The sequence below is a fragment of the Pelodiscus sinensis genome, chromosome 2 (assembly GCF_049634645.1).
Source record: "Pelodiscus sinensis isolate JC-2024 chromosome 2, ASM4963464v1, whole genome shotgun sequence".
Classification (NCBI taxonomy): Eukaryota; Metazoa; Chordata; order Testudines; family Trionychidae; genus Pelodiscus; species Pelodiscus sinensis.
This window is the reverse complement of record NC_134712.1, coordinates 32,772,621-32,799,156: the sequence shown is the minus strand read 5'-3', so window position 1 is coordinate 32,799,156 and position 26,536 is coordinate 32,772,621. Positions and strand designations below refer to the sequence as shown.

Genomic DNA, 26,536 nt, shown 5'->3' with positions numbered 1-26,536 from the left:
TGGTAGGCCCTAAGATTCCTATAGCCCAGGGATGGGCAAAATCAGGCCCAGGGGCTGAATCCAGCCCACCAAGCATTTCTCTGTAGCCCACCCAGCTGATTAGCAGAGCTGTCCCTCTGCCCCCCCCCCCATACTGCAGCCAAGCTACTCCAAGGATTCTCCTGCCAGCTGTGCAGAGCGGGGCGAGGGAAAGAGAGGGAAGTGTTGAAGTCAAGGCGCTCCCCTGCCCCTGTGTACCCCATCTCTGCAGGACAAGGGTCAGGGAGAGGGAGACACACAGCAGAGCTGTTCCAGTCTGAAGCATGGCTGGTAAGTGATCCAGAGGAGTACAGCACGGGAGTGGGGAGACAATAGAGAGGGGCAGATTTCCTTTAAAGAGACAAAGTATGGTTTCCCCCAGAAACTTACCCAGCAGCAGCCAGCACACACATTCTGTGTCACTGTCACATACCTCCAGTATGTACCACACTGTCTGTGTGCCACACACACAGTCACTGACACATACACCCTGCCACACACAAACAATCTGAGTCGCAAAATCTGTCTCTCACACAAAGTGTCTCCCACACTCACATACTCTCTTTGTCTCTCTCTGTAGCCCTCAGCCCCACCTACAGCAGGCCCGTGACCAGGTTCCACAATTTGTGAAGTGACTCCCCACCCCTCCGAAAATTATTTCCCACCTCTGCTATAGTCTCACTCCCTTGAGACCTCTAGGGTCTAGTTAAAAAGCTGTTTAGTATTTTTGGTCACCCTCTTTCCTAGAGACTGTCACTTTTTAAATGCTTCTATCCCACTAGGCTGATAGTTCCAAGCATTGCCAAAAGATCGGTGTCACTTTGGGCTGTAGGCAGGATATAGAATCCTCAAAGCTAATAGCGTAAGCATGTGCTGGGAAGTTCTGATCTTGAGAATCATTGAGGGTATGTCTACACTACAAAGTTAGTTCGAACTAACAGACGTTAGTTCGAACTAACTTTCATAGGTGCTACACTAGCGCTCCATTAGTTTGAACTTAATTTGAACTAACGGAACGCTTAGTTCGAACTAGGTAATCCTCATTCTACGAGGATTAAGCCTAGTTCGAACTAGCTAGTTCGAATTAAGGGCTGTGTAGCCCCTTAATTCGAACTAGTGGGAGGCTAGCTCTCCCCAGGTTTCCCTGGTGGCCACTCTGGCCAACACCAGGGAAACTCTACTGCCTCCCTCCCGGCCCCGGACCCCTTAAAGGGGCACGGGCTGGCTACGGTGCCCGTGCCAGGTGCAAGCCTGCCAGCACCCAGCCAGCAGACCCTGCACCTGGCACGGATTGAGCCAGCCACCCGATGCCCCCCCAGCCCTCCCCCTCTTCCCGGGACCAGGCTGGCGGCTCCCGGGAGCTTGCCCTGGACCGCAAGAGGCGGGCACCTGCCTGGGCTAGTGCGGACATCGTGGAACTTGTCCACGATGTCCGCACTAGGCACAGGAAAGTGGCCGGCTTGGGCAGGAGAGCTGCCAGCCTGGCCACCCAGGAGCAGGTGTGCAAGAGAATCAAGGGGATCCACTGAGACCCCCGACCCTGAGCCCTGAGCTTACAATGGCCGTCCTGGGTCAGACGAAAGGTCCATCTAGCCCAGTAGCCTGTCTGCCGACAGCGGCCAACCCTAGGGACCCTGCAGGGGATGGACCAAAGACAGTGACCAATCCACTTGTCTCGTGCCATCCCTCTCCAGCCTTCCACAAACCTTGGGCAGGGACACCACTCCTACCCCCTGGCTAATACCACTCCATGGACCCAACCTCTATGACTTGATCTCACTTCCCTTTAAACTCTGTTCCAGTTCTAGCCTTCACAGCCTCCTGCAGCAAGGAGTTCTACAGGTTGACTCTTTGCTTTGTGAAGAACAACTTTCTGTTACTAGTTTGAAGCCTGCTACCCATTCCTTTCCTTTGGTGTCCTCTAGTCCTTCTTTATGGGAACTAATGAAGAACTTTTCTGTATGCACCCTCTCCTCCCAACTCCTGCTTTTAGAGACCTCTATCCTGTCCCCCCTCCGTCTCCTCTTTTCTAAGATGAAAAGTCCCAGTCTCTTTAGCCTCTCTTCATATGGGACCTATTCCCAACCCCTGATCATTTTAGTTGCCCTAAGTTAGTTCGAATTAACGTTGTAGTGTAGACGTACCCTGAGTTAGTTTCCCATTTGTTCTTTCCTCAGCCCGATGGAAAGAAGGCAATCTAGGAATAGTGGAATAAACATCATTATAACATACAGACTGTCTGGACAGCTAGGTTACATACAGTGTTCATAACTTTATTACAACTCAAACCCCATCCTGAAAGTGCATTTCTACTTTGAAAAGTGCCTGTAAAATTGACATGCCTGTTAATGATTTTCATAGCAGGTTTGCTCAGTTTACAATTAGGCCGTGTCCAGACTCAGGGGTTCTTTCGAAAAAAGTAGCCTTTTTTCGAAAGAACTTCCCCTGCGTCCAGACTCAAGCCACGTTCTTTCGAAAGTAAATCGAAAGAATGCGGCTTTTCTTTCGACGGCTGTACACCTAATTTTACGAGGAAGAACGCCTTTTTCGAGGGAGATCCGTCGAAAGAACGTGAGTGTGGACGGGGGGAGCCCTTTCTTTTGAAAGAATTGGCCTCCAGGAAGAAGCCCTGGTGGACAATATGGGCCATGGGTTGCACGTCTGTGCTTCCTGGCTGCAGCCATTCCTTAAAGGGACAGGCACCCTCACAGACACTTGTTGCAGACAAGGAGCCAGAGCACACGGCCACTTTGCTGCAGCCAGCCCCAAGACCGTCCTGGCCCTTCCACAGAGCCTTCTGGGGACCCAGCCAAGGGCTCCAAGCGCCGGGCACCATCCTGGTCTGGCGCAGAGATCAAGAGCCTGCTGGAGCTCTGGGGAGAGGAGGAGGCCTTACAGGCCCTCAAAAGCCGGCGGCGAAACGCCGACATTTATGGCCGCATGGCTGAAGCCCTGGCCCAGAAGGGCCACTACCCCCGCACCCAGGACCAGGTGCGCTCAAAGGTGAAAGAGCTGCGCCAGGGGTACGTTAAGGCCAGGGAGGAGAGCTCCCGTTCTGGGGCAGCCCCCCACTACTGCCCCTACTACCCCGAGCTGGACCAGATCCTGGGTGGCAGTGCAGAAGCACGCACACCACGGAGGTTCGTACAGTCAGGCTTGGCAGACCCCGTGGTGGACGCTCCTGAGCAGGACCCAGAGCACTCTAGAGATGGGGACATGGTCCCAGAGGAGGAGGACAGCGAGGAGACGGCGACCCTCACCACCTTGGAGCCAGTCACCCAGTCACTCAGACCTCAGAGGCCTCCCAGGCGTCATCTGGCGCAGGAGAGGAAGCAGCAGGTGAGTACAGTGAGGTTGTGTCACACCCGGGGGGGGGGGAGGTAGATGGGTGCACAGTGGGTGATGCACAAGGGAAACCTGTCATGCTCAGGCTGATGCCCAGGTCACACACACACACACAGTGTGACCTTCAGAATGTCTGATTCCCCTGTCTCAAGGGAGAGGGCATGCCCTTTTGGACAGCTGTTGCACACATGACTGATTGTGATAGAAATGTAGCCATGTTACTCTGATCTGAGGAAGTGGGTCTGGCCCAGGAAAGCTCATCCCCTAATAAACCATCCTGTTAGTATTTTAAGTGCTACAGAGTCCAGTTTTTAGGACTGATTGTGTCTTCTTCTTTTCCTCCACAGCCGGACCAGCCGTGGAAGAGGGCCGCAGCACCCCAGCCCCACCTCCATCTCCATCTCGGGGACATGGGAGCCGCAGACACAGGCGTGTCTACGCGGACATCTTCAGGCAGCACGTGGAGGCCGTGCAGGAGCAGAACTCCATCCTGCGAGAGAGGGCGGAGGCAGAGGATCGCTGGCGTGACTGGCTCATGAACGAGCTGGTCCTGCAGCGCACGGTCCTGAACGCTACTCTGAGGGAGGTCAGCGGCTTGCCTGCTGCTGTGCCTGGTCCTGCTCCTCCAGCACCCCATGACCCCACCCCACCAAACCCCCCTTCCACAACAGCATCCCTTTCCCCCCTTGGACCTCCCTCTCCCCCAGCCCCCCCAGTTCCCCAGCCCCTCTCTCCCCCTGGCCCTCCTCTCCCCCAAGCTTCCACGTCCCAAGAGCACCCCAGCCAGCCAACCGACAGGTGCACCACCCGATCCCGCAGCCGTGGAGCACCCCAAACACGAGGCCCAGGCAGGAGAGGGAAATCTGGCAAGCACCGTTCAACCTGATCCCCTTCCCCCCTCCAGGTTTCCAGTCCTCTTCCCCCCTCCAGGTTTCCAGTCCCCTTCCCCCCTCCAGGTTTCAAGCACCCCCATCACCCCAGTTAAACAAAGGGTTCAACGAAATGTTTCTTTATTGTAAATAGTTTGGCAACAACAAAAATGAAAAACAATTTGTTATGTTTGCAACATTTATAATTTTGTACATATTATCAAACAATAAGTAAACAGAACATTTTATTTTGAAACACACCCTGGTGTAACTGATGTGTCCAAACAGGGTCAGGAGATGGGTTGTGGAGGGAAGCTTCTATTGGGCCAGGGCCCAGTCCCCAGGCAGAAGCCCCTCAGTGCACTCAGTCAGTGGCCTCCACTGGAGAATTGCTCCCGGAGGGCCTCCCGGATGCCAACAGCAGACCGGTGAGCCTGGCGGATGGCAGCTGTCCGGGGCTGGGCAAAGAGCCTCTCCTGGGCATCAGCAGCTCTACCCCACCCTGGTAGGAAGGCATCCCCTTTCCTCTCCACGAGGTTATGGAGGACGCAACACGTGGCCACCACCTCGGGGATGTTGCTCTCCCCCATGTCGAGGCGTGTGAGCAAGCACCGGAATCTGCCCTTTAAACGGCCAAACGCACATTCGACCTGGTTGCGAGCCCGGTTAAGGCGAGCATTAAACTGCTCCTTGCTCGCATCCAGCTGGCCGGTGTAGGGCTTCATCAGCCACGGCATCAGGGGATAGGCGGCATCAGCCACTATGCACACCGGCATGTGCACATCCCCAACCGCAAACTGGCGATGGGGGAAAAATGTTCCTGCCTGAAGCCTCCGGTAGAGGTACGAGTTCCTGAAGATGCAGACATCGTGTGCCCGCCCTGACCACCCAACACAAATGTCCGAAAACTGTCCACGATGGTCGACCAGGGCCTGGAGGACCATAGAAAAGTAGCCCTTTCTGTTTATGAATTGGGCTGCTCGATGGGGCGGTGCACGGATGGCAATGTGTGTCCCATCGAGCGCTCCTCCGCAATTTGGGAAGCCGAGGGCAGCAAAGCCGGCCATGACGCTGTCCAGATCTGGTAGACAGATGAGCCTGTTGAGCAGCTCCGAATTGATGGCCCTCACCACCTGCAGAACGAGACAGACAACAAAATGTTAGAAGGGGTGCCTTATCTCTTAGGAGGAGAACCCACCCTTCCCTCTCAAACACCCCGGGAATCCCCTCCTCAGAATCCCCCCCCCCCACAATTCAGGGTGAGTGGAGGAGCTCCCTCCCACTCCCACTCCACTTGGCCCTTCCTGACAGTCTTCCTTCCCCCCACCCCAAACTGTGACTGTCCCCAGACAATGACTTACCTCCATCAAGACGGCCCCGACAGTAGATCTCCCCACGCCAAATTGGTGTCCCACGGAGCGGTAGCTGTCGGGGGTTGCCAGCTTCCAGAGGGCAATGGCGACCCTCTTTTCCAGGGGGATGGCGGGCCGCAGGTGGGTGTCTTGCCGTTGCAGAGCAGGGGCGAGCCAGGTACACAGCTCCTGGAAAGTGGTCTTTCTCATGCGGAAGTTCCGTAGCCAGTCTTGGTCATCCCAGATCTCCATCACGAGCCGGTCCCACCATTCAGAGCTGGTGTCAAACCTCCAAACACGCCTGTCCACAAAAAAGTTTGGAGGCAAGGGCAGTGCGGCTGCTTGACGGAGGAGCCCCTCGTACCTCTGGTCTGGGAGCAGCTCGGGAAGTAGCCTCATGACAGTGTCATGAAGATGCAGCAACAGCTGCAGTATGGTGGTGTGGGGCCATCGCCTGCCCAGGGGCAGCTCTGGCTCCATGCCAAAAAAAAAGGGTCTGAAAGCAGAAAAACCTCCAGAGAAAAAAGCTGCTGGGGTGTCCCAGGAAGCTGAGCACTCCAAACCAGCACTGCAATGCCTTGCTTAATTCCTCGAGGGACAGCAAAGGCAGCTGCAGGAGCAGAGCAACGGGTGTTCAGGGGCGTCCCTTTAACCACGCGTCTCTGCAAAGGGCAGGCAGGCAGCACCCGGAAGGAAATGCTGCCCCCATGCCCTGGCAGAAGCAGTTCCAGGTGGCTTTCAATTTCGAAAGAGCGTCCAGCAGTCTGGACGCTCTTTTTCGAAAAAGCGGATCGATCTTTCGATCCGCGCATTGTAGTCTAGACGCGCTCTTTCGAAAGAGCCTCTTTCGAAAGAAGCCTGCAGTCTAGACATAGCCTTAGAGAACTATAAACTCAGCCTGGAATCTGAGAGTCAAACTGTCTTCCTTCCAGTCCATGCCTCAACCCCTCAATACAAATGCCATCAATGGAATGTCACTAACAATTCTGTTGATGATGCATGAACCAAAAAATAATCATTGCAGAAGTCAAATGAAGTAAATGTGTTTGTCTCTACAGTCAGCATCTTTGGCTCTCTCTCTATACATACAATGATCTATTGAGTAGGAAGGAGCCATTTTAATACGGTCACTTTTCCTATCATGACTGCGCTTGAACATCTGCTTCTTCCCTACATCCATTAAGTGAAAATCCACTAAGTATAATTCACATATTATATTATAGGAGGGGTTAATATCAAGGTTGCCTGACACTTTGCATTATAAAAGACTTTTTGCAGTTGTTTATAACTTTGTCAGACTTTAACTATTTCAGCTGAAGTACTACATGCTAAGTGGATTTTTCAAGCTGAACTTTTTTTTTTTTTTCATGTCACACAAAATGGTTTAGCCATTCCTGAGAAAGAGGCAAGGAAGAACTCTCTTGGTTGGCCAACATTAAACATTGTCGCCATCTTTTTTATTTTGGATCAGCTCCAGAGTGCCCATGCTGTGACTTTCAATGTGTAGACTTGAGAGTCAGCAAGTGGGATATGTCAGGGACTGGCTTTTTGCCGGCCCCATGAAACTCCATCCACATTTGGCCACGTTATAAACCTTTGAAAAACCACAGTTTGGACATTCTCAGTAGAGACTTGTTTTATTTTAGCAGATACCATTTCCAGACTTTATCTTCACTGACCATGCTTGAGCTTCTCCCAGCAGCCAGTTCTTGCACCACTTTTGTTGGTAAAACGTTTGTCAGTTCAGGGAGGAGGAGGAGATTGGAACAAGGAATTTGGTGAGAATGGAACTGGAGTGAGGAAGAGAAAAACTGTGAATGGGACAGGCTGGGAAAGGAGATAGGGACTGAGAAGGAGGAGAGACTGCGACTGGGAACTGTGAGGGGAGCAGGGGTTTTGGCCTGAGAGCTAGAAACAAGGGAAGAGGAGGCTGGATTGGGAGCTAGTGAAGGAAACTGGGGAAGGTCTAGGGTCCAGTTTATCAGGGACATGCCACTCAGATTGGGGGGGGGGGGAGAGGTTGGGACTGAACAAAGAGAATAGGAATCTGTGGGTAGCAGGAAGAGGGCAAATGGAAGCAAGATGGAGCTTACAAGGAACTGGGGTGTGGGCGAGAAATGGGACTGATTGGGCTAAGACCCTGGGACAAGGCTCCAGGAAGAACATAGGAAGGAGACTGCGATTGGATAAGGGATTCAGGGAATGAGATTAGGATTGGGAACCAGTGGAACAAGAAAACTGGGCATGGTATGAGAAACCTGGGAATAGAAACTGGCCCTGAGTAGGCAGAGTGAGACAGAAACCGGGAGGCCAGAATAGGTAAAACACAGAGCAAAGGACAGGTTGGAAGGATTGGGGCAGGAGGGGTTGATCTTGCGGCAAATGAAGGGAGATTCTCTGTACCCATTAGAGCATATTCCGCTCTGGAGCCTGGAATGGAACCTAAGATTATTTGGGTGTCATCACTCCTCTACTGTCAGTAAAGTTCTGGTAAAGTGTCTGTCTCATTCTCCTCTCATGCTGGTCCACATAGAGGACAACAACCTACTACTGCTGTCAGTTACTCTATTACTTCAAGTCACAGAGGGCCTGTGAGACTGACCTAAGGATTCGCACCTTGCAGATGAATGGTGTGGGTGTCAACAAACTGCCACATGATGACATTTATGTTTTTACAGTTTGCTTTTTCAAAAATTAAGGAATTTACAAACAAGCCTCCTATGTTCACAGAACATTATTAATATTGCAAGTCAAAAGCTAGGAAATGCCAGAATTAAGTCGCCCATGCAACCTAATATTACTAGAACCTTATTTATGGCCAGGGTAGTTCCCTGAAATTGTTTGGAGAAGAATAAGTTAGTTCAAGAGAAAATAAGGACACAGAAGACCTGATTTTTCTAATGCCTTGCACTTTGTGCCCTTTATGTTCATGTAAAATGAATCCAGAGTGGTTGTCAGATGCTACTGGTTCTGAATAGCAACATCTTCCTCTCCCTTCACAAGTGTGTAAGGCCACCAGTTCAGCAGGATACTTAAGAATATATTTAACTTTTTTCTCTTCAGTAGGGTCATTTATATCAATGGGACAACTCATGCTTAAAGTTGAATTGGAAACTAAAAGCCTGATTTATATTTTACAGTTGGGGCACACACTGGAAGAATACAGGGTATTCAAGGTGGGTGCAAATGTAAATTACAGAGTAATACTGCCACTGCAATGTATAGCATCCTTCCCATTCATGGGAGTCAGGCTCTAGGTGTCCGCACAGGTGCAAGGCAGTGAAGAATCAGAGCTGAAAATGGATTAAATAACAGGAAAAGCTGGAAGACCTCAAGTGCTATTTTATATTATTACTGTTTCTCAGATTTTACCAAAATACTGCAGGCTGATAACTTTGGACATCTATTTGTACCTATTTAAATTATATATATATATACACACACACAAATAATATATAATACAAATTAACTGGCAGCAGTAGATATATATACAAATTAACTAGCAGCAGATTATGGAAATATTTAAACAAAGCAGGAGCAATACAGATGCAGTATGCAGAGACCTATTGAACCAAAGAACTGTGAGCTTATCCAAAAGGTTACTTGGCCTTTTTCAAACATTGTTCATGTGCATCGTATCTTTTTCTTTCTTCCTGACCATCTCAAATGCCTTGAATACTGGGAACCAGAAGTGGAACTGGGAAGACAGAAAAGGTATGTTAATGACATGTTATCACCAAGCCCTTCACAGACCCTTCATCAAGTATCTTAAATGCTCAGCACTATTTTTCCATAGATATCCAATAAGATATATATTTGGGTAGTTCTTAGGTTTTTGCATCTGAAAATAAAAAGTTCTGCTTGTTTTGTGCAATTTGCAGTCTCCATCAAATAGTGTTTACAAACTGAACTGCATTAACCATAGTACGGCCATGTCTAGACTACAAAGTTCTATTGGAAAAAGATATGCAAATTGTGTATCTTTTTCCGCTTTTCTTCCAAAAGAGGCTTTTCTGACAATTGGCCCATCTACACTGGGCCAAATGTTGGAAAAAGGCCTCTTTTGGAACATCCCTTCTTCCTCATAGACTGAGGTTTATGAGGATGCCAAAAAAACGCATCTGCTTTTCCGAAACTTTTCCTTGGATTCTGGAGGCATCCCGGAAAAACTCTGCAGTCTAGATGTACCCTACATCTTGATCTGCTAGAAATTAAACATTGCTCTTAACAGTGAGAAGCTGATTATCAATACAAGTTATTTCATGTTTGGATGCTGAGTACACCATTTAAAAACTGGGCACGTTCGACACATACATGAAGACTTAGTCTCTGCCTTAAAGAGCTCAGGGTCTAGGAAATCTAATTGCGCCAGCACATGATTACCAGGCCTGTGTTGATGTGTCTGTGTTCTCATATAGGTCATGTGTTGTATGGATACGACAACAGGGAAATAGAATTGCAACTTATCTCTGGCCCCAATACAAGGAAACACTTACACATGTGCTAGCGTCCCGTCTTATCCAGCATGTGCTTAAAAATAAGCTAATGTTTAAATACTTTCCTGGGCTGGGGCCTTTATGATCAAGCAGCCCAAAACCCTGGTTTCAACTATACCTGGACATTGGAATAGTTCTGAGCTACATTGGAATTTAAATTGTGCAGTTATTCTGAGAGAGAGAGAGAGAGAGAGAGAGAGAGATCTTTTTCTATAGTATCATGGCTTACCATTGTAGCAAATGAGTTCAATTTCCTTTTTACATTTTTCTGCGGAAACTTTGATCTTTTTCTCAGGAGTTTTGCATGCAGATAATGTATCCGTTCCATCTCTATTTTGGGATAAAATGAAGTTGACACAAGTATTTTAAGTTGTGTCAGAGTGGTGGAGAATAACACAACTATTATTAGAAAAAAAATGATGCATCCAAGTGGGATCCATGTTGAGGAAGGTGAAAACTCTGGTTTAGGGAGGCATTCACGTTTAAACAGAGAAATGTTAAAGGAATCATTTGTTGTCTTCAGCTTCCCATTGTTGACAATAAACTTGTTTTCATTGTTCTGTATGAGGGAAAAAAGCTGGTTTCAGTACTAACTACTTTCTTTTATAACAGTTATTGCATTCTGTATTCAGCTGTGCGGTCATCTGTATTAGACATGATTATCTAGCATCTCCTGTCATAGAACATCTAGGTGGAATTGTCTTCCTAGCACACAAGCTTGTACCGGTTAGCTAACAACTTGGGTGGCTGGTGATGCTGTTCTTATCAGTAAAGCAGTCCAGAATAAAGTGTATAAACTACTAAAATTGTCTCCAGTACAGAAAGTACTGTGTATAGAGGGCAGGAATCCTTGTGTGCTTAAAAGGAAATGAAGTTATTCATAAAGAGGAATTACATACTAGCGCTTTCTTCTGAGACACATTTTCCATCTGTTTCCCTCTGCTGTGATAAAGCAAGGGTGTCACCATTTTGTCTGAACACTGTTTCTGTTTAAAATATTCTGTGATGTTAGTTCCTCTCCTAAGGCTATGTCCAGACTATATTTCTCTTTTGAAAGAGGAATGTAAATGAGGCAAATCGAAAGTGCAAATGAAGCAGGGATTTAAATATCCCGCGCTTCATTTGCATATTCATGTCCGAACGCTTTTTCAAAAAAGGATTTTTCAAAAGCAAAAGTGCATTCTAGACATGGTTCTTTTGGAAAAAAAACCTTTTTCGAAAGAACCCATACTCATTTTTTCAGGAGTACGGGTTCGTTCGAAAAAGGGTTTGGTTTTTTCAAAAGAACCATGTCTAGACTATGCTTTCACTTTAAAAAAACCCTTCATTCACACTTTCGATTTGCCTCATTTACATTCCTCTTTTAACAAAGGAATGTAGTTTAGACGTGCTCTTAAGATATGTTCTTTCAATAATGTCATGCTCCCAAGAGTTTGCAGTTAAACACTAGCTGAAACTCCAGGGTAACTCGTTGCCAGAAAGTTTCTGGTGATTGATCTCAAGTGGCACAAATTTATGAAGGAGAAGCAGTTGTGAACAGAAACCAAAGTGAGGCTGGAAGTTCCTGATGGAAAACATAACCTGGAACTTACTTGGTATAAGAGTCTAACTAGAATAAAGTTGCCACCTCACCTGTTTACCTGACTTATTTTGTTTGGTGCACCCTACTTTTGGACAACTGCAAGTTGCAGGGCAGTTCTTCCCAATGGGAGCTATTTCTGTTATAAGTGCTCTTTTAATAAAATGTGGCCACAGATCGTTTTCCTTACTTGTGCAAATCCATGATGGAGACTTTGTGGAATACATGTGTTAAGTGTCACTGAGGAATATACTTGCGGAACATAGGAGGGTTGTTAGTTTTAATGTTTGCTCCTAGGCAATGCAATAGTCTGTTATATGATAAAATATATCTATCAGGGATGGTCTAGATGGTGCGTGGTCCTGTCATGAGGGCAGGGGACTGGACTCAGTGACCTCTCAAGGTCCCTTCCAGTTCTAGTGTTCTATGATTCTATGAAAATCTTTCAACTCAGCTGCACACAGACACTTTTCTTCTGGCACTTTCATGATGGTATCATTTACTGTAGAAGTAAATTATTATCACTGATGAGCTTCATGGATGATACTCTTGAGAGCAAAGGACAGAGTTTGAAGCAAAAGGACCTCTTTGTGGAACTCCATATCACCACACAGCATCTTGTTAGAATACAAAATGTATCTCTTTGGGTGACCCTTCCCCACAATACATCAAGATACAGAATGGCTGGTGAAACTATCTCTTCTCCTATATAACTTCCCCTAGAAATATGAAACCAAAGAGGAGCATAGAATTGTCTGGTCCCATTCAGCAAAATTACTTGAAGCATAATATTTGATGCACAGACACTATGGTAATGGCCCAGCTAGAAATATATCATAGATAGGAAATGGTGAATTCTCTGGAATGAAAGAGTTGGGGGAAGAATCTACAGGACTGACTGAGAATTTACTGAAGTCAAGAGGAATTATTCTGTAGTAAAACATATTAAGAGCACAATATTATCTTATAGGTAAGGTACTTACATGGTAACTGACTTTCAAATTAATCTCTAGCTCTGGTAATGCTTGGAGATACTTGCTCACAGAAAAAATTAGCAAGTAAAGCAAATAATCTACTGCTGCAAACAGAACCCAGATGCAAAGATTAGTAAATGCAGGGATTAAAAAGCGTCCTATTCTTTTCCTTTCTTTGTGTTGTAGACACAGGGATGGGATTCTCACATACTTCTTTGTTTCTTTTTTACTGAGTGGAAGAACACAGGGCCTTTGTTGCTGCCTTTGGTGCTCCTCAAATTCAATGAACCGTTTTGTAATGTAAATATTTTTAAACTTCTCTCTCTGAGTGCCCAAGAATTTTCTGAAGAAAAGGTATGTGCCAAGAAGAACCAGAAGAATTCCTACGATAGGCAACAGTCTCTGGCTTATAGAAAGCTGTATAGCCAGTACAGAAGATATCTGGTTAGCAACACTCTGGATTTGTTGTTTTGTGTTGTTTAGCTTCATTTTCAAACCTTCATCTGAAATTAAGTAAGAAGCATTGAATTTGTCATTCAGTGATACTATTCCTGTCAGTGGGTTACTTGAATGTAGCATCTGATTATGAATCCACTTAATTATTTTAACATATTTTTTTATCAAGGCAAATTGCTCAGCCTCCAGATTGCAAGTTATACTGTCTGCCAGCATCTTTAGGTTGTGAAAAATATTTTGGATGTTAACAGCTACCACAACACCAGTGCCAGCAGTAATAAGTATATTTCTACCATTCCGCAAGCTGAAAGAAAGAAAAATCAGTGTGCCAAAGCAGCGCATGTACTTGAAGGAACACAGCCCAACAGACAAGCCAATCCAGATGAATCCAAAAATTGCTAAGAAAACCAAAGGATAGTGTGCTATAAAGGAATACAAGCCAAGAAGTAAGAGGCTGCTTATGATGAAGCTAACAGTACAGCAAACTGTGAAAAGCTGCAACAGATTCTTCCAGCCTGGCTTCTTCTCTGATACATAAAGTCCCCAAATGTGTTGAGTTATTGAGGCAAAAATTCTCATTTTCTTCTGAAGGCTGGTAATCCACTGGTGGCTCATACTAGAACTAGAGGAAAACAAAATGTCATTAGTCACAATGAGCCACAGCTTATTAGTAATATGCTTTCAACTGACTGACAAACAACTCTTTGCATTACCAAAACTGTTGGGGGGTTATGGGTGGGAAGGACTGGGGCAGCCAGAGAGGACTCTAAACCAGAAAGCCCATCTTGATAGTGCAAAAGGAGCTCTCAGTCTGTATGTCCATTCAGTCCTTCACTTCTCACCGATTCTACTGGCAAAGCAAGTTGATCTGAAAGATATTTTAGCATTTTTTCAAAATATATGTGACCTTTTTCTTCAATGGTACCCATATAGATTTAGTGTTTGTCTAGCCACAAATGAATACATAGAAAGTCAATGTCTTTGTGCTGTAGGGCAGTGCATGGGAGTAAGCCCTACTCTTCCCCTCCAAGACACACATACAATTAGGTTAGCCTTGTCAGACACTGCCTGCCCAGTACTTCCCATTGTGAGCAACTGAGTGGGTTTATTCTCTTCCCCATTGCACAGTGAGCTGGGGATGAGGGAGTGCACAAGTTCTCCTTTCCCTGGTCCTGCTGGAGGAGGAACCGTACCTACTCCCATGGCAGCACAACTACACAACTCCTCTCAATATACTTACCATGTTTTAGGCTCCCATAAGAGGACAATGCTGGAGCGGGGAGAGCTGTAGGAAAAGGCATAACTGGGGGCAGAGAGGGGAGAGGAAGCTGGAGGAGGTACTGGTGGGGGGTACTCACTAGAAGCGGGGGGCAATGTCAAGGCAGTAGGGTGGCTGGCACAAGCCCAGGATGCAGCAAGAGCTGTTAGTCCACACTTCCCTGTGGGCTGGCAGCTGGGCCTGGGTGGGAGGGATCCAGCAGCTACAGCTTGCAGAGGAACAGACCAGTCAATTGCAGATACACAAGAAGGATCAATTGGGAAGGAGTCTACTCAGGGCGTTTTCTGAGCTGCAGCTTGCCTGCTCTGCAGTAACGTGGACATTGCCTCGTATTTGAGAAATCCTCCCAGACCGAGAAAGGCAAAAGAGGCAGTGTCAAGGAAAACCGGGACATATGGTAATCCATAAAACCTCACTCTGGCCCTTTATAATCTTCCTAGGAGAGAGACTTACCTGGCATGTCAGGTCCTTCAGGGCAGGGGGCTGGCAGTGGGGAGGGGCTGGGGAAGAGTCAGGACAAGGGCTTGGGGATATGGGAGTATGGGTGTACAGGAGTCAGGGCTGGTGGGTGTGGAGGGACTCAGGGCAGAGGGTGGGGATGCGGGAATCAGGACGGGGGTTGGGAGAAGAAGGGCTCAGTGCAGAGGGTGTGAGTGGCTGCTGGCTTCTCCCCAGAGCCACCCTGGGGTCAAGGGGGTGCGCCCCACCCACTGGGTTCTCCCCAGGGCCAGCCCCAGGCAGACAGAGGGATCATGCAGCCTGCCCTCTGGCACTCCCCAGGGGCACCCCAAGGTGGTGGGGTGGGCCATTGGTGCTCCGTAGGGCACACCAGGGTAGTGGGGACTGTGCAGCTGGCTAGCAGCTGCTTGCTGGGGTGTTTGCTGTCCCCCATGGTCATTAGTGAGTATAACTCTCCCTGCTATCATAACCCGTCTTTTCTGTTTGATATGAAACAATCGCATTCCAGGCACATCCCATTTTCCTGGCACAACCAAACCCTGACCTTGCTTTTAAGTTATGACAAGAGAAAGCTGCATACCTAACTTGGTAGTCCTAGCTCTTACTGCTTAGGAGGAGTTCTTGAACAAACAGACTCGCAGACAGACAGACAGATGGAGAGATGCACAGTTCTAAAATATATAGTAAGATTTCCTATGTTCTACTGCATGTATTTGAAATTAGAGCATTCCTGCAAAATTACATCACAATTCAACATTTGCTAGGTAATATATTTCCTAGAACAACATATATTTTCCTTTCATTTTTTACAATATGTTCTTTATAGTGAGATTTCTCCAAAGATGCTGGACAAAATTATATGTGTATTAATTTTTTAACATATTATGTCGCCAGATACCAATTAAATAAGATAAACTATTGTAATTTTGTCCTGTAATAGGAAGCTGTTGTCTTTACAAATAGCACTTGAAGATATTACACTGGATCTTCTTTTCCCTGAGCACAGTAGGTTACCTGTATTAGGCTAGTAGTTCATACAAATACAGCATTTTACTTGCACTTGAAGTTTGTGAATTCACTGGAGCGTTCATTGCATTGCTGATCTCTTCCTCTCCTTGTTTTTTATGTATTTGGTTTTAGCAGTACCATGTTTGCATACAATACAAATTTAAAGAGGGGAGCAAGGTTTTAGTGGTTAGAACAGGGGGCTGCTTCCCGCTATGTTCTAGTCAGAGTCTTATTTGTTCTATTCTCCACTCTGTCACTGCCTCACTGTGGCTTGATCATCCAGGTGCAAAGACTAACCTGATGGCAGCTGAATGCTTCCAGTGCTTATTGACGTTCAATGGGAATTTAGGGTGCACCACAACTCTTTGGAAGTTCTGAACTCCTACTTATGTCAGACTTGGATAAGTCATTTAATCTCAGTTCCAGAATTTACTCATCTATAAAATAAGTGCAGTAGCAATTGGTAGTTACAAGTCAAGTAGTTTTGCTCACGAAAGCTCATGATACTATATATATATGTGTTAGTCTCTAAGGGTATGTCTACACTAGCCACCCTAGTTCATTGCAGGAGGAGTAACGGTAGTCCAAATTAGGGGCTTTAGTTCGAACTACCTAGCTCGTGATGCATGTAGCCGTGGGCAGGGAGTTCAAACTACAGGGCATTTAAAAATGGCAGTGCCTGGGAACATACAAATAAAGCCCGGGATATTTTAATCCCGAGCTTCATTTGCAAGTTCGAATGATTACATTAGCCACTCTAGTTCGAACTACGGTGGCAGTGTAGACATACCCTAAGGTGCTACAGGACTACTTATTTTTATATCCAAGGAATGTTATAATTAATAGCTTCAGAGGGATAGCAGAGTTAGTCTGTACAGGATAAATTTAAAAAACAACAAATGGTCTGGTAGCACTTTAAAGACTAACAAAACATGTAGATGGAATCATGAGCTTTTGTGGGAACAGTCAACTTCTTCTTTGTAATGTATTCTGGGATCCTCAGGAAGAAGGTATCATGTCAGGTTTCAAACAAGAGTCTCAGGGAATCATAGAATCATAGAATGCTTGGACTGGAAGGGACCTCTAGAGGTCATTGAGTCCAGTTCCCTGCTCTCCTGGCAGGACCCAGTACTGTCTAGACCAGGGGTGTCCAAACTTTTTTCAAAGAGGGCCAGATTTGAAGAAGTGAACATGCGTGAGGGCCGTCCCCGCACTCTCAGCCCCAAGGCGGAGGGCCCGCAGGGTTGGAGGTGGGCGGAGAGCGCAGGGCACGCCGGCCTCACGGTGGCCCAGGGGCAGGGCGAACCCGCAGCCGAGCGGGGGAGCGGGGCTGCGGACGTGCCCTACAGGGCAGGCTCTAGGACTGCGGAGGCCATGGGCGGCGGCGGCGGCGCGGCCGGAAGCGGTGCGCTGGGCGCGCCAGTTCAAAAGAGCGCCGGGGAGCCAGGAGAGGGGGAGGAAGCGGGGGCCATATAAATCAGAACACGGGCCGCAATTGGCCCGCGGGCCGGACTTTGGACATGCCTGGTCTAGACTATCCCTGATAGACATTTATCTAACCTACTCTTAAATATCTCCAGAGATGGAAATTCCACAACCAATTTATTCCAGTGTTTAACCACCCTGACAGTTAGGAACTTTTTCCTAATATCCAACCTAAACTTCCCCTGCTGCAGTTTAAGCCCATTGCTTCTTGTTCTATCTTCAGAGGCCAGGAAGAACAATTTTTCTCCCTCCTCCTTGTGACACCTTTTTAGATACTTGAAAACCGCTATCATGTCCCCTCTCAATCTTCTCTTTTCCAAGCTAAACAAGCCCAGTTCTATTAGTCTTCCTTCATAGGTCATGTTCTCTAGATCTTTAATCATTCTTGTTGCTCTTCTCTGGACCTTCTCCAATTTCTCCATATCTTTCTTGAAACATGGTGCCCAGAACTGGACACAATAAGCCAACTGAGGTCTAATCAGCCAGAGTAGAGCGGAAGAAGGACTGAGAAGAGAACATAGGAGAAACCAAACCTTTACTTTCGCCGCTAGAAAAGATACTCTTGTCTGTCTATCTATCTATCATCTATATTGTATGTGAGCATTCTCATTTCCTTACATATTACTCTGTGAGCTTGTGATCTCCTTCCTGGTGGGATAGAACATGTGGACAGCATCCTGGAATATCGACACAAGCTCAGTAACAGCAGAACATGTAGTTATTACTGGGGACAGACTCACTCCCTGATGCTGCAAAATTCCCCTCAGTGTTACTCTATGGCTGTGTCTAGACTGGCCAGTTTTTCTGGAAAATCAGCCATTTTTCCGGAAAAACTTGTCAACTGTCTACACTGCCGCTTGAATTTCCACAAAAGCACTGACGATCTCATGTAAGATTGTCAGTGTTCTTGCGGAAATACTATGCTGCTCCCATTCGGGCAAAAGTCCTTTTGCGCAAACAAAAGGGCCAGTGTAGACAGCCCAGATTTGTTTTCTGCAAAAAAGCCCCAATCGCAAAAATGGCGATTGGAGCTTTTTTGCGGAAAAGCGTGTCTAGATTGGCACGGACGCTTTTCTGCAAAAAGTGCTTTTGCAGAAAAGCGTCTGTGCCAATCTAGATGCTCTGTTCCGAAAATGCTTTTAATGGAAAACTTTTCCGTTAAAAGCATTTCCGGAAAATCATGCCAGTCTAGACGTATCCTATGAGTATAGAGTCCTTCCAGATGGGAGGAGCCACAGCCTTTCATAGACTGTATACGGACATGATGCACATGCATAGATCCAGCCAGGCCAATAACTCTAGTATAGTATGTAGTCTAATTAGCATAGGTAAGGGTATTATTGTAGAAGGATTTTGGAAATGGATTATTATAATTCCACATAACATGGACACTTTTAATATACACATTAGAAAACTAATACTGATATTTGTTTTAATATTATCCACATGCATGGTAGCGAGATAGAGGTGGGTCAGCAGAGTGCCAGGGAGCAGAGGATTTGCAGCTTTGCAGGTTCTCTAGCCTTTCCCCTCAGCAAAGGGGATGGGTCCCGAACTATGGAAACTCCTCCACCTATTAGGCTGGTGTAGCATTGATTGAGCAGCACCGATTTCACCCCACAGCTTGTGCAGGAGGATTCTTGACCCCCACCTCTCCCCACCTCCACATCATAGAATTCCAGTCCCAAATGAGTTAGATGAAACTTTGATATGTTGTTTGGGTCAGATCCATCACTGGTGTAAAGTATTATAGCTGCACAATGAAATCAGACATAGAACCAGAAGGCCACAAGGCAGCTATGACAATTTATACCAGATGAGGGTCTGACCCAGGATACTAAAAAACTCTGGATTTCTCTTCTTTAATAAATAATCATATAAATCAAAATTTTTAAAAAATTAGCATTAATGTAAAATTAAGGCATTTAAATGTAAGATCATCCCAAATTAGAAGGCTGGTTTCTCTTGTATTGTCTCTTTTACACAACCATATTTTCTATTCCTCTTCTTCTTGCTGTATAGATAATTCAATGCATTATTATTCGTTAATGATTATACTCCCTGAAATATGTAGGCTGTGATACATGGCTGGGAAGCTCGGCATACAGCACAGAAAAGATTCCCTGGATCTAAGTTAACTTCAGAAATTAACCGGGGGGAGGAGGGGAAGGGGGAGGAGAAAGGGGGGCAAGAGCGTGCAAGAGAGGCATACCAAAGTAGGATGTTGAACACACATTGCTATGAGACACAAACACTGGCATATAATTTGGCTAGAGTTTAGTAAATGCAGGGCCAAACTGTCCCTAGTCTTTGTGCTGATACTCAATGGGGCATTCACAAGGGACCATTAATAGTCGGAGTCCCAAAGCCCCATTTTCCTTCTATTGTCACCCAGGGCAGTCGGTACCGTGCCTGCATTTGAAAGTGCTCGGAAAACGATTTTGACAATCCCAACTCCAGTCCCTTTTGGGACTGTGCTGCTCCACCTCACAGCCTACTCAGAACCGTGCCAAAATCACACTGTCTAGATCACTGATTGAAATCCTCCAGCACAGGAGCTGTTTGCTTTATTCCCCCACTACCCTAGACTCAATTATAAAATGTCATCACCTGTGGTGCCTCAGTAAAGCAGGATCGCTAAACAGGGTGAATGCCAGAGACTTTCTATTTAAAAAAAATAGAAAGAGCCTTGGAAGCCAAAAATTCTTTTGAGTTGAATCAGCTGCTCACTCTATAAAACAGCTGATAGCCCTTGGGGCTGAAAATTAACACCCTGGTTCAGAATTAGAAACAGATCTGTGTCAAATGGTTCAGCTAGAAATCATGATTCAATCCTTAAAATAAGTGCTAAATTCTGAGAGCTTTCTGGAAGTTCAAATATGAAAAAAGTAAATGCTAAAGTAGGGCTACACTGCATTTTAGTAGGCCGGAGAAAAACAGTTCCTCTCTAGCTACTGTAAAATTGAAGCAAAGTGCTCCCTACCAAAAGGCCTCATCCTTTCGTCTGTGCCTAGTTTCAGAGAATTTTGCCTGCTAGAGACCCTGCACTTTCATTTTTCAAGTCCTTTGTCCTCCTTTGTCTCATAAGAATGCAACATGGTTATTCGTGTCTTCCCCAGCATGCACAGATTATTGGGACGTTACCATTACACATAACAAACAGGGAAACCAATCTGGAAAAACAATTCCCCACTCCCCCAGTTCTTGTTTCCTATCAGCATCCATATAGTGCTGAGGGAAGGTGGAGCCAAGTGATCTGAGCAAACAATGAGCCAGAGACCCCTGAGTTCTGCTCCAGGAACTGGCCTGATTCTTCAGTGTCAGCAGGCAAGTCACTTAGTCAATCCATGCCTCAGGTTTTCCATCAGTAACGTAGCTATTTGAAATGGGAATCATCGATCATCTGCTATCTGGGGACTGTAAGGGTTAATTATGGGGACAAATTCTTTACAGGAATTATGCCTGCAGAAAGTGTGACCTATGGTATTTAATGTTTGTCATGTGCTTTGAGGATGGAAGGATTACATACTGTAAAAGCTGAAAATTCTTATTTACTAGGATATTGTGAAAGGGCTTTTAGGCCAGATAGCAATCTTCAGACACTGTCCACTATTGCTGGAGTAGGGTGAAGAACAACTGCATGGTACCAGTTGCTCCTGGAGAAAGTAATCTCATTCAGCCACAATTCCTCTACTACACAGTGGCCAAATTTTTTGGCCTGAGGGCCACATTGGGGTTCAGAAATTATATGGAGGACTAGGAGGAGAGTCCAACCCCTATTTCACTCCCATTCCCTGCCCCCTGGACCTCCCAACTCTTATCCACCCTCCCTGCTCTCTGTCCTCTAGAACTCCCCTGCCTCCTATCCAACCCCCCTCCTCTGCACCCCGACCATCCCCCTAGGACTCTCCTGCCCCATCCAACCCCTCCCTGCTCCCCATCCCCTGCCTGCCCACTAGAACTCCCCTGCCTTATCCAACCTTTGTCCCTAACCAGCTCCCCAGAACTGCGTCACCCATATCCAACTCCACTGCCTACCCACCTGGGACTCCCCTGCTCCATCCAATCCCTCCTGCTCCCTGCTCCCTGCTCCCTGATCATACCACCCGGAGCATCAGGGCTGGGGGTACAGCAAGCTGGGGCTGTGGGAGGGGGAAGAAGGGGAGAGCTAAAGGTTAGCTTCTGTGAGTGGGAGCTCAGAGGATGGACAGAAAGGTCCAACAGACCATGGTTTGGGGACCCCACTGCTCTACTAGACAGGAGCTCTCAACATCACCTGTTCTAGCTCCTTTCCTCTGTCTGGCGTGGCAGTTCTTAGGCAATAAGATTCCTCTTTTCGGGGAGTCTAGCATGTGACCAGCCTGTTCTCCACAGCTCATTGGAGCTATCAGCCATGCAGAGTCACAGACAGCAGAGGCTGCTTCTTGTATCTTCTTCCAATCTCTTGTTCACTCATAATCTAGCCCATAATTTATATTTCACATTCACATTTCAGAGCTAAAACCAAAACAAGGCATATCAGCTATGCCAAAGTGAAAGGAGACCAACAATGGAACATTTCTGAAAACATCTCTACATACTATAGTCTGCTACATATATAATGTAATAAGAGCTATATTTCTGATATACAGCTTCATAACCCTTCCAAATTCTTTATTGCTTTTTTTTTAAATGACTTTCACCTTGGGAAGGACATGCAAAATTTGATCTCATGAAAATGTAAAATGAGAGAATTAATGGAAATTGCCAACTAACATAAACTAGCTTCCACAAAATACTTTGATGTGTCGATGCAAATTCTAAATCAAACTACTAAACAGCATAAACATGGCTTATTTCAAAGCCATGACTGTGTATCATAAAGGCATATGGTCAAAAAAAATCAAGTTATTATTCCATTTTAGCAGTCTTTTCTCAGAAAAAAACACAAGGACTATAATATTGCTTGGTCCATACACAAGTTGTCTACGGTGGGGGAGGAGAGTAATTTGCATAATCTCACTCTTCTTTATGCCCACATAACAGTCAAGTATAGTTTGGCCACAAATGGACACATTATTTCAACAGTTACTTGAATGGAAAAGGGGTACTCATAACGACAAAGGAGGGTATGTCTACACTACCCTCCTAGTTCGAACTAGCGGGGTAATGTAGGCATACCGCACTTGCAAATGAAGCCCGGGATTTGAATTTCCCGGGCTTCATTTGCATAAGCTGGGTGCCGCCATTTCTAAATCCCGGCTCGTTCAAACCCCATACTGCGCGGCTACACGCGGCACGGACTAGGTAGTTCGGACTAGGCTTCCTAGTCCGAACTCCCGTTACTCCTCATTCCATGAGGAGTAATGGTAGTTTGGATTAGGAAGCCTAGTCCGAACTACCTAGTCCGTGCCATGTGTAGCCGCGCGGCACGGGGTTCGAACGAGCCGGGATTTAAAAATGGTGGCGCCCGGCTTATGCAAATGAAGCCCGGGAAATTCAAATCCCAGGCTTCATTTGCAAGTACGGTATGCCTACATTACCCCGCTAGTTCGAACTAGGAGGGTAGTGTAGACATACCCGGAGGCATTATGAAACCATTGCTCCATGCAATACACAATATTTTTATACAAAGCAAAAGTTTTATTAATGGCTGCATGCTACATTGTGATTTTGTCTCACACATTATACTTTGCATGCAGTCTAATTCAGTTTTTTTAAAACCACAGAATACATAAAAATAGAAAAAAGAAAATCACATGACTTTCAAAATATTCTCCTCCCACACCCTCACTCCATTTCAGCAGTCAGGGTTACACTGAAACATGGCGTAGATATTTCTTTGTTGTAGAAATACTGGAAAATACTATGAGAGTTTTATGAAGAGGAAAAAATGCATATAGAAAAGTAGGTTAAAACTTCTGCTGCTTTGTAAATGTGGGTCATTAAGCATGGACATTAGAGCTGAGCCCAGAAGCCCACTAAAGTCAATGAAAAGACTCAGAGTGTATGTTTTCTCTACAATAAAGTATCCACGGCTGGCCCATGGCAGCTGAGTTGGGCTGTGAGACTAGAGAATTAGGGTATGTCTACACTAGCTCGTTAATTCAAGCTAGGTAGGCAAATCAGGCAACTGGAGTTGCAAATGAAGCCCGGGATTTAAATATCCAGGGCTTTATTTGCATGTTCCCGTCTGGCCACCATTTTTAAATCCTCCTTAGTTCGAATGAACTGCCCGCGGCTACACGCAGCAGTTTAAAGTTAATCCGAACTAAGGACTTAGTTCAGATTAACTTTAAACTGCTGCGTGTAGCCGCGGGCAGTTCGTTTGAGCTAAGGGGGATTTAAAAATGACGGCCAGATGGGAACATGCAAATAAAGCCCTGGATATTTAAATCCCGGGCTTCATTTGCAACTCCGGTTGCCTGATTTGCCTACCTAGCTCGAATTAACAAGATAGTGTAGACATACCCTTACAGTGTAGATGTTTGGACTCACTCTGGTCCCAGAGGTTACCTAATCCCAAACTCCAGTCAGAGCCAGAATATCTATACTGTAATTTTACAGCCCTACAGACCCACAAGCTGAAGTCAGCTGATCCAGGCCAGTCATTGGGGATTTTTTCAAGAAGACATACCCTTCCTGCCTTCAGTCAGACCCTTGCAACTTAATGGAAAGTTCATATATTTAAAAAGTATTTTGAGAGGGGAGCAATGGCAGCAAACACATTTGTGAATTACAAGGCATAATGATACACACATATGTAACAAAAATACGATCACATGGCAATACACAGAAAATGAGGTACAATAACTATCCATATACAGACAAAACCAAAAATGTATCTAAACAACACACATTCTTTATAGGGGCAAGGTCAAGGGACAACAGACCACCATTGAGGTATATGGCTCAGAAAAGATAAGCAATAGTACAAAGTAGAATGGATTTATTTTCTTTTTTAGGGTAGTTTTTCCACTGTAATCACATCCAGTACTGAGGTATATGAGCACAGAAGGTATATAGTGGTTATGCCATGAGAAAGAAATAGTAAATCTTGCAGCTACCAAAAGAAAATGGAGCAGGGAATACATTTTTCTAGAAGAAACATTGCTATCAACAACCTGCAATATTATGGACACAGACCCTGATGCTGCAGCCCTTTAGAAACACATTTAATGTCATGCACATATGTAAGTGTTTGCAGCCATAGTTAATGGCATGGGAATCCCAAATGTAACCCGCATTTAAATTAATTCCCCAAATATTTGTATGATTGTACAATCACATTATGTTCTTGAAAGAGCCTAGTCTGAACTGTAGAGCCATCATTTAGAATCAGATATTCAGCTGGTGTGATTTGCTGTTGCTTCTCTAACTTTACCGGAGCTACCATGATTTACACCAGCTGAGGATCTGGTCCTTAAAGTGAATGCTTAGTACTGGAATACTAATTAAAAGATTCACAGTGCAAATCAATACTTAATAGTTACAAAAAACTAACTGATTTCCCACTTAACCCCCTTTTTAGAATCAAACCCTAAAGATTTACTTACAGGCTCGTCCGTAAAGACATGAAGCGTCTTCGAGTTGCTGTACTTCTTGATTTTGGTGAAAAAAGGGACTAAAAGTTTCACATGAGTCACTTGTTCCCCCCATCCCACCCCCACCCCTGCTCCCCTCCTGAGTCAGGCATACCACAGTTGTGAAATTATTCTGGTTTTGACAAAGATAAATGAGGGCGTAACTCACACACACAGCTGAAATAATGTATAATTTGCAAGTGCTTTTATATGCATTTTAACTGTAAAAAATGTCTTAACAAGAAACAGAATAATATCCAAAACTAGGTAAGGGTTTTATATTTTCAAACTTGTTTTCTAATATGAGCTACCTACTACTTCTCATGACATCTCTGAGCTAATTAGGTATGTTGAGTAGGCAGCTTTCATAGGCTGCATAAAAACATAGTCTCATGCTATCATAATTAACATTTATTATTTGTATTGAAGTAGAGCTGGAGCTGTTAGGCATGAGTCAGGACTCCAGTGTGGTAGACACTGTACAAATATACAACAAAGAGGTTGTCTCTACCCCAATCCAAGCATGACTAGAGACAACCGGTGGATACAACTGATAAGGGTAGCACAGAGAGACAACACTAATCAGCAGTGGTAGGCTTAACCAACCCTGACACACACCCTGATCTTAAGGACAGCCATGGATCAAATTGATTTTTGATACACATAGGCTACATCTAGACTGGCATGATTTTCCGCAAATGCTTTTAACGGAAAAGTTTTTCCATTAAAAACATTTGCAGAAAAAAGCGTCTAGATTGGCACGGACGCTTTTCTGCAAAAGCACTTTTTGTGGAAAAGCGTCCGTGCCAATCTAGACGTGGTTTTGCACAAGAAAGCTCCGATCGCCCTCTGGGCTTTTTTGCACAAAACAGTTTTCAGCTGTCTACACTGGCCTTTCTGAGCAAAAGCATTTCCGGAAAAGGGCTTTTGCCCGAATGGGAGCAGCATAGCATTTCCTCAAGAACGCTGACAATCTTACATGAGATCGTCAGTGTTCTTGCAGAAATTCAAGCGGCCAGTGTAGATAGCTAGCAAGTTTTTGCGGAAAAACTTACCAGTCTAGACGCAGCCATGAAGTTGCACATGGCTGCTATGGCCCTCAAGGGACTCTGGTGGCAGAGGGGTTAGTCAAAACATAAGGATGGCTAGTCACCATCTCTTTCTCACAGACATGACCTGGCACCAGCTTATATGAGTGGGAGTTTACCAGGAGCCAGAACTACCAGTTTTATCAGTTTTGTACGGTCAAATCAGCACCAGGCTGGCAGAGTAAGGACTGGAATCTAGCCTGCAGCCCACACATTGGAGTAGAAACTCTCTGCTTATCTATCTAGTGAGAAATGAAGGAGCAGGCAGGGAAGCTGTATAGGTCACGTGATTAGATGATTCATTTCTATACGGAAGAAAGAAGACAGAGAAGTGCTACCTCTTTCTGGATGGTTTTGTGTTTTGTGTCACCTCTGTTATGTCCCAAAACATTAGATGGGAGTCTTTCGGTGTGGAGTTTCTATTAGACTGAGCTCTAAATAAATACATTAACTCACTCTTTAGCCTTATGCTATGGAACATTTTTGTCAATGTCCTGGGGAGAACATAAAATTTGCAGGTGACATAAAAATTGAGGAATATTGACTAATGAAGAGGACAGATAATG

General features: G+C 45.6%; 1 protein-coding gene across 3 annotated transcripts; it reads right to left on the bottom strand.

Moving 5' to 3' along the window:
• Positions 1-4,398: 4,398 nt before the first annotated feature.
• Positions 4,399-24,943, bottom strand: DCSTAMP (dendrocyte expressed seven transmembrane protein). Of its 3 annotated transcripts, none has more exons than XM_075920236.1 (6): positions 24,856-24,943; positions 13,803-13,957; positions 12,643-13,711; positions 10,310-10,639; positions 5,594-9,281; positions 4,399-5,365 (listed from the first exon to the last, which is right to left on the bottom strand). In XM_075920236.1, exons 3-5 carry the CDS (start codon positions 13,702-13,704, stop codon positions 9,198-9,200), a joined length of 1,476 nt encoding a protein of 491 aa, XP_075776351.1. In that variant the 5' UTR covers positions 13,705-13,711; positions 13,803-13,957; positions 24,856-24,943; the 3' UTR covers positions 4,399-5,365; positions 5,594-9,197. The 3 variants fall into 3 exon arrangements, with proteins under 3 accessions (XP_075776351.1, XP_075776352.1, XP_075776350.1); XM_075920237.1 differs by lacking the exon at positions 24,856-24,943 and adding an exon at positions 15,408-17,893; XM_075920235.1 differs by lacking the exon at positions 13,803-13,957 and having other exon boundaries at positions 24,856-24,933.
• Between the last annotated feature and the right edge of the window lie 1,593 nt (positions 24,944-26,536).